This window comes from Ursus arctos, unplaced genomic scaffold (genome assembly GCF_023065955.2).
Source record: "Ursus arctos isolate Adak ecotype North America unplaced genomic scaffold, UrsArc2.0 scaffold_42, whole genome shotgun sequence".
Taxonomy (NCBI): domain Eukaryota; kingdom Metazoa; phylum Chordata; class Mammalia; order Carnivora; family Ursidae; genus Ursus; species Ursus arctos.
The window spans coordinates 144,480-153,324 of record NW_026623059.1 but is presented as its reverse complement, the minus strand read 5'-3'; the positions used below and the strand labels follow the sequence as shown (position 1 = coordinate 153,324).

Genomic DNA, 8,845 nt, shown 5'->3' with positions numbered 1-8,845 from the left:
ATGGCCCTAAGAACGCAAGCAATCACAGTCTGGACCCTGGACTACTGCCTCATCCTCCAGGTATGTGAACAGGTGAATCTGAAGGTTAAAATTGCAGCCCACAGTCAAACAGCCCGACAAGAGAACACAAGAGAACCTTTGTGAGGTTTCCAAATCTTCATCAACTCCAGCACAAACCCACTCAAGTAACTGGGGCTGGAGAACAGTTCAGGCAGAACTCAGCCTAGATCTCTAGGAACAGGCTCAGTGGGTCTTCACACGACCCACCATGGGGACACCAAGAATTAGGGACTGTCACCAGGGCTCAGGATCTTTTAATGCTTCCCCGTCTCTGCGGGGACCCACATGCAAATCACCTGGGTGCTCCCAGAAGAAATCGGCATCACAGGCAGAGGCCAGCGTGCTGGGTCTCCATCCTGCAGACAGCCATGCAGATGCTGTGGTCCCTCCTCTGCCTTCTGGCAGCTCCCCTGGGTAAGGGTCTGGACGCTCTGGGATGGACGGGGGCCTTTCTGTGGGATGGGACCGACTCACCATGACTCTCTTTGTCCCTTGGTGTCCTGTCTCAACTTACACTTCAGGAGTCAGGCCCAGGACTGGTGAAGCCCTCACAGATGCTCTCACTCAACTGTGCTGTCTCTGGGGGCTCTGTCACCAGCAGTTACTATTGGAACTGGATCCGCCAGCGCCCTGGGAGAGCATTAGAGTGGATGGGGTACTGGACAGGTAGCACAAGCTACAACCCGACTTTCCAAGGCCGCATCTCCATCACTGCTGACACGTCCAAAAGCCAGTTCTCCCTGCAGCTGAGCTCTGTGACCACCGAGGACATGGCCGTGCTTTACTGTGCAAGAGGCACACAGAGGAGACATCAGTGTGAGCCCAGACACAAACCTTCCTGCAGGGACACAGTAGGAGCAGGACAGCAGGAGCCCTCAGAATCCACCAGGGAGAGCTCAGGACACCAGGGGGCTCTCAGGACACCTGGGGGAGCTCAGGTCACCAGGGGGATCGCAGGTCACCTCTGGGAGCTCAGGTCACCAGGGGGTGCTCAAGAGTCAGGGGCTCTCAGGAGACAAGGGCACACTCAGATCAGCGTGTGGCACTCAAGACCCACAAATACACTTTCCACACCAGCAGCAGGTGCAGGTGGAGAGTAAACGCTCGTCTCCTGTCACCGTGTGGGGCATCCTCTCCATAAAACAGTTTCCCCAGGGGCCTCTCTCGAATAATGATTTCGTCTTACTCTTACATCTGTGAATACAAAGGTTGGTTGTAACAGGAGAAAACTATACTTCCATGCACAAAAAGCAGAACGTCACTTACACGGCTTCACCTTTTCCCTAAATGACAATTATATACAGACATTCTGATGTCAGTCTGCCAAGTCTGTAGAAGTTTCAGCAGGACTCAACAACACAGCACCACACAAACCAGTGTATGATCGACGAGCCAGTAAAATACAGTTCATGCTGGACATCAGGCACAGAAGCATCATGAAGCCAAAGCCAGAGGAGAAGGGCCCTAGTGCTGGGGGTGTTGTGTGACACCATGCTTACAGCATCTAGTTAGCTGACATCATCCAGAAGCAGAGGGACCCCCACCAAGCTTGATACAGTTGGGGAATCAGATGATACGACACACATGGGAGAATACACAATGCTTATCGATCTCAGGGAATGTCACACAGCGTGTCAGAAATGCTTTAATAAAACCAGGAAAGGACATGACATCAGGGATTTTCTCGTGGCTCAGTGCTGGAAAATCCCAAGGGATCAGGAACATCAAAGGCACAGAATCTCGGCTTTCCTATCCGATGTCCCATGTGTGGTGCAGGAGAAGACAGAGCAAGGGGCTTCTGGTGTAGTAATGAATCATCAGAAGATAAAGTCTCATGCCTAATTCCATGCAACTAGAAAAATAAGTGAAAAGGAAGAGAACTGATCAAATAGGTAAAGACCACCTGAGTCCCTAGAAAATGAGAATGATAACATATAAGCTGACAATACTAATAAGGAAGCTATTAGAAGTGGACTGAGGTCTTGCCGGGTGTCTGCAGTGGAAGCTGTCCACTCCCCAAGGTCACCCGCTGGTTCTGAAGGTTCTGTGTTCACCGTGTGCACGCAGAGACCAGAAGTTTCTACTGGATCCATGAGAATCCTCACTTTGAGGTGCTAGAGGGGAGGGGCCTTTCATCTGCAGGGAATCACTCATTGATCCTCAGTTGTTGACTTCAGCTCAATGTGTGTGACCTCCACCATCCTCACAAAGAAACCTAACGACAACGTGATGGGACGAGGAGTTGGGCCTCAGGGAGGCACTTAGGTCAGGAGGGTGCAGCCTCATGATGGGAGTAGTGCCCTTACACACCACGACTGACAAAGCTCCCTACCCCCTGACCCCATGTGCGGTGACAGGCAATGGACAGCCCAGGATGAGGGTGCTCTTCAGACATCACATCTGCCTGTACCTTGTCCTGAGTTTTCCAGACTCCAGCACTGTGAGAAATGAGTGTCTGTTGTTAAAACCACCCAGTCCGTGTACAGTGTTACAGCAGCTAGAACAGAATAAGACATTTCTTTTTTGATAATGATTTCATTTATTCATTTATTTGACAGAGAGAGATACAGCCAGCGAGAGAGGGAACACAAGCAGGGGGAGTGGGAGAGGAAGAAGCAGGCTCGCAGTGGAGCAGGGAGTCTGATCTGGAGCTTCGTCCCAGGACAACGGGATCACGCCCTGAGCTGAAGACAGATGCTTAATGACTGAGCCACCCAGACGCCCCAAAATCAACATTTCTAAAAACAAGTATTTAGATGCCCAAATCCCCTTCTTGCCTCAGCTCAGCAGATGGCTTCCAGGCTATTCTCATCCCAGTCAATGTTGAGATTTACTCTCTGGGGAGGTCTCTGAACTGCAGGATACCAGGCACATGTCCTAAGCTCTAGGCCTTAGACCCTAACCCTAACCCCAAATCTAACCCTAACGTAACACAAACAGTAACTGTAAACATTACATGATGAGGGAATTGAGTAAATAAATGAATAAATACGAATTCCCATGTGTGAAATTGAGTTCCATGAATATCTACATAATAAGAAAACCCCAAAGCTAAATAAAGTCCCTCATCGATGCAAAGGTACTCCCCCACATCTACTCCAGGTTAGTTGTTGCCGTGGAGACCATATAAATAATACATTCTCGGAACTCCACACCTTCAGTCAGGCTAGGAAGCAACTTGATTGAAATACCAGAAACTGGAAATGATCCCAATCCTAAACAACTGCTTTAAAAAATAAAATTTTCCTGTGTTCATTGTCTGGAACGCTGCCAGGAATTAATAGTGATTTTTGCTACACACAGCAAAACGGATGTGTTCTCAAGGATTGATGCTGAGCAAACTAAGCCTTAAAAATAAAAGCACATATAGTCTAATAAAACATTTATACATCCTAGAAAATTAAAGCTAGTCTATGGTAACAGAGAAAAATCAGTAGTTATGTGGGAACAGGGTGAAGAAGAGAAGACAGGAAGGAGGAATTCTAGGAGATACAGGAAGATGTAAGAGGAATCTATTTTCTCACGTGATAATGTTGAGTCTAACATCAGTGATGACCATATCACGCACTCTGCACGTGTGCAGTGCATCCTGTGTCAAGTACACGCATCACAGCCGTTACAGACTCTCACACAGATGACTCAGGAGCCACGCAGACATAGTGACATGTTAGAGACTTGAAAGTACACCTGCACAAACCCCGATTCTCTCTGCACTTCAGGTAAAGTCCGGAAACAATCATCCTGTCCCCATCACAGGACGAGTTCCACATTCCTCATCAGCCTGCCCACTCTGTCCTGCAGGTGGATCAGGGAGGCAGCAGGTCCTGTGAGTGGAGCTCAGGTCCACGTCCTGGGTGCATTCTCACCCCAGAGCTGCTCTTGGACACCTCACAATCCCTCTGCACTTCTGGGAATAGGTTCATATCTCTTTATGCACTAACATGACACTAGGCCCCACGATTTGTGTGAATATGTAAAAACTATGTAGCACACCGAGCCCAAGTGTGTATTCTGCAAAGTCATATAATCAAAATCCGAGTTTCCCAAATGTCACTAGCACCAAATCAAAGGCATTCACATCTGATCTGGTCACTGCCCTTCTCTGTCAACATAGGTCCCAAGCTGGCTATAGAATCAGAGGACATGCAAATAGGGCCCTCCCTCCACTGATTAAACCAGCCCAGCCCCAACCCCAGCAATGGGAGAGAAGCTCCAGCCCCAGCATCCCCAGGTGTTCCCATTCAGTGATCAGGAGAGAACACAGAAAACTCACCATTGACTTTGTGCTTGGCTGAGTTTTCATGGACACTATTTAAAAGGTAATTTACGGTGAACAAGAGACACTGAATATGTGAGTGCATATGAGTGAGAGAAACAGTGGATGTGACACAGATTCCTGACCAGGATGTCTTGTGTTTGCAGGTGTCCAGTGTGAGGAGCAGCTGGTAGAGTCTGGGGGAGACCTGGTGAAGCCTGGGGGGTCCCTAAGACCATCCTATGCAGCCCTGGATTCACCCTCAGTAGTTCCTGGATGAACGGGGCCTGGCAGGCTCCAGGGAAAGGGCTGCAGAGGGTCTCATGTATTATCTATGATGGAAGTAGCACAGGCTGGGGAGCCTGGGGACATGAATGTGTAACTGTCTCCAGAGCAGGAGGACAGGAATATTTTAGATCATGCATGCAGGAAGGAAGAGTGAGGGAGTTAACCATCACACATCAACCTTTGGTAAACCTGGGCATCCATATGCATCTGTCTAAATCACACTCATTCTGAATATAAAGAAAAGAACACGGTCATAACTTCACCTTCTATGATACACATCTCCTGCATGTAACCAAGAACACAAAATCCCTTTACCAAAGCAAAGAAAAACATTGATAATCATATATTCCTAGCAGGGGACTTCAACACCCCCCTCACAGCAATGGACAAATCATCTAAGCAGAAGATCAACAAAGAAACAAGAGCTATGAATGACACATCACACCAGATGGACCTCACACACATATACACAGCATTCCATCCTAACACAACAGAATACTCATTGTTCGTGAGTGCTCACGGACATTATTCCAGAATAGATCACATCCTGGGTCACAAATCAGGTCTCAACAGATACCAAGAGATTCCGATCATTCCCTGCATATTTTCAGACCATGAGGCTTTGAAAGTGTAAATCACTGTGAAATCATTCACAAGAGGGAATTTGGAAGTGAAAAGCACCCTACTAAAAAATGAATGAGTGAACAAGAAAATTAAAGAAGAATTTAAAATATGGACTCTGGGAAACAAACTGAGGACTTCGGGGCTGGGGGAATGGGATAGGCTGGTGATGGGTAGTAAGGAGGGCACTTATTGCATGGGGCACTGGGTGTTATACACAAGTAATGAACCATGGAAGTTTACATCAAAAACTAGGGATGTACTGAATGGTGACTAACATAATGTAATAAAAAATATTATTAGGAAAAAAAAAGATTACAGACCAAATGCTACTCAGGAATAAGGAAAGATTGAGGCACTTAATGAATGGCAGAGGCTAACATAGGTGGGATAAAATTTCTTTGGGGATATTTTAGTTCTGTGAAAGTCATGTTTATGAATTTCCTGTCATATTGTCCCTTTGATCTTTTAAAACGTGAAATAGAAAATAAATGTCCTAAGCACAGGTAACGTTGAATAAACAAATGTTTGAGAACGGCAATCAGACCACTAATAATGGCACATGCATTCAGAGAGGAGATTGCAAAGAGGTACACATGCTACTGCGAGAAAATGACTAAAACAATAAACGCTTAGCTCAAATCCTGAATGTTGGACAGTATTAAAAAATCAAAAGGAAAGGACTGAAATCAAGTGTAAAATTAAAATGTAATCATATAAATTTCATCAATAAATCATCTTCGCTTATTAAAAATCAAAATCATGGAAGCAAAGGAGAAGGAAACACAGCTGTTCAAAACCTTTAGGAAACAACAAAGGTGGTCCTGAGGAAGAAGTACACTGAAATACATCCCTCTCTCAAAAATTGAGAAAAACCTCAAATCGACAAGCAAACTTTACACCTAAAGGAGCTGGAGAAAGAACAGCAAATAACACCTACCAAGGAGAAGAAGAGAAATAATAAAGATTAGAAGAGAAACCAATCCAACAGAAACCAGAAAAACACTAAAACAGATCAATGAAACTGCTACATTCTCTGAGCTCCATATCTACATCTGTAGTGAGAAGCAAATTTATTATAATATCAGACACTGGAAAAAATTCTTACCCCAACCAACCACTTAAAAAATAAAATTCTGCTATGTTCACTCTAAGGAAATCTGCCAAACACTAAAATACATGATTCTTGCTACAGACAGCAACATGGCTGAATTCTCAAGTATTTATGCAGAGAAAAAAGTCCTACAAATGAAATTACATACACTATAATTGCACATTTATAAACCCCTCAAAATTAAAACTAGTTTAAGTAACAGGAGATATAGCCAAGGTATGTGGGGACAGGGTGAGAAAGGGAAGGAGGAGGAGGAATTCCAGGGAAAATACAGGAAAATTTAGTGAGAAGTGGTTTGCTGACTCTGGATAATGCTGATTGTGACTCCAGTGTTTATCACATGACACATTCTGCATGTGTGCAGTGCATCCTGTGTCCAGTACACTCATCAAAACTAATAAACACAGAGATGACCCAGGAGGAACATATAGATATTGACATGTTAGAAAATACACCTGCACGAACCCTGATACTTTCCTTACTTTAAGTAACTCTAGAGCAGGTAAAATCATCCTGTCCCCATTACTCGAGGGGATCAACATGTGTCACGAGGTTGCCCTCTCTGTCCTCGGTGTTCAGGGGCAGGAGGTCGTCCTTGGACACTGGGGCTCATTCTACCCCTGAATGTGTTCCTGGACACCTCACAAACCCTCTAAAATTCTAGGTGTAGGTTTATGACTCATTATGGGACAACATGACACCTATCCTGCAGGATTTGTGTGAGTATGTACAAATGAAGTCGCACAAGGAGGCTATGTACATACATGAAAGTTATATAATGAAAAGTCATATTTTTTTTCAAAAGTGGTCAACACCACCAAAACAAAGGCAGTCACATCTGCTCTGGTTACTGGCCTCTATGTCAGCATAGATCCCAAGCTGAATATATAGTCAGAGGTCATGCAAATAGGGCCCTCCCTCTGCTGATTAAAACACCCCAACCCTGACTCTGCAGCTGGGAGAGGAGCCCCAGACCCAGGGTTTCCAGGTGTTCTAATCAGTATCAGGACAGAACACAGAGAGCTCACCATGGAGTTGTTGCTCGGCTGGGTTTTCCTTGTTGCTCTTTTAAAAGGTAACTCATGCTGAACAAGAGACATGGAGTGTGTGAGTGGATCTGAGGGAGACAAACAGTGGGTGTGTGACAGTTTCCTGACCAGGATGTCTTTTGTCTGCAGGTGTCCAGTGTGAGGTGCAGCTGGTGGAGTCTGGGGGAGACCTGGTGAAGCCTGGGGGGTCCCTGAGACTCTCCTGTGCAGCCTCTGGATTCACCTTCAGTAGCTATGGCATGAGCTGGGTCCGCCAGGCTCCAGGGAAGGGGCTGCAGTCGGTCGCAGGTATTAGCAGTAGTGGTGGTAGCACATACTACGCAGACTCCGTGAAGGGCCGATTCACCATCTCCAGAGACAACGGCAAGAACACGCTGTATCTGCAGATGAACAGCCTGAGAGCCGACGACACGGCCGTGTATTACTGTGCCAAGAACACAGTGAGGGGACATCAGTGTGAGCCCAGACACAAACCTCACTGTAGAAGGGGATCTGGACCAGCAGGGGGTGCACACTAGTCACCAATTCTGTGCTTAAGCCCCAGGAGCAGCTGCAGGTGCAGGTTATGGGCAGGTTTCCTGTCAGGGTCTGAGGCTTTCTCTATATAGAGCAGTTTCCCCCAGGGACCCTCTCTGGACACATGATCCTGAGCTCACCTCTTCACTCTCTGACTTGGGAAATTTTTCTAATGGCAAAACTGCTATAGTAGAAACCACAAAAAACAGAGTCACTCACAATGTTTATTCCTGTCCCTAAATACCAATGAATTACAAATATCCTGATGCTCATCAGCTGAACCTTTACAGGAATCCCAGCTGCACTCAGTGTGCATCACAGGATCACCCAGCTCAACGTGCAAGCTTTCTAGAAGCAGCATTAAGCGTGTGCTGGACATGAGGCTACAGAGGCATCGACAATCCAAAGCAAGAGAAGAAAGAGTCTTGGTGGGGGTCAGTGTCGTAAACCATGCTCACAGCATCAATGTCAGTAACACCGTGGGAAAGCATTGGACACCTTCCTGGTGTTGTGTGGATGTGGGGTCTTCAATCCTCACACACACACATGCACACACACGAGTATAAAACCTTTATCACACTACCCTAATTTCTCTGCAGCAAAGTTGGTCCCAAGACAGAAATACAAGCATACAGGAAGACCTCAAGAAGCAGGAAAAATGTGAAATAAACAACCTAACATTACACCTGAAGGAGCTGGAGAAAATACAATGACTGGTGCCTAATATCATGAAGAAATGAAATAGTAATAATGATTATAGCAGATAGACGATATAAAAACTAAGAACAGAACAGATAAAAAAACCAAGATCTGGTTCTTTGAGGAAAAAAAAAACAATAAAATTGAGAAATCTCTGCCTAATTGTATCAAAAAAAATAGAAAAGACCCACATAAATCATATCAGAAATCAATCTGTTTCTCCAGGAAACAAACAGGGTTTCA

General features: G+C 45.7%; 2 gene segments (V, D, J or C); both read left to right on the top strand.

Annotated features, from left to right (window-relative positions):
- On the top strand, positions 1 to 4,595 carry LOC125281447 (Ig heavy chain V region 3-6-like). The segment is given in 3 exon segments: positions 1 to 60; positions 582 to 876; positions 4,483 to 4,595. Coding segments are annotated over 3 exon segments (468 nt in total).
- A 2,706-nt stretch (positions 4,596 to 7,301) lies between these two features.
- Positions 7,302 to 7,905, top strand: LOC125281448 (immunoglobulin heavy variable 3-23-like). The segment is given in 2 exon segments: positions 7,302 to 7,413; positions 7,517 to 7,905. Coding segments are annotated over 2 exon segments (435 nt in total).
- Positions 7,906 to 8,845: the final 940 nt, after the last annotated feature.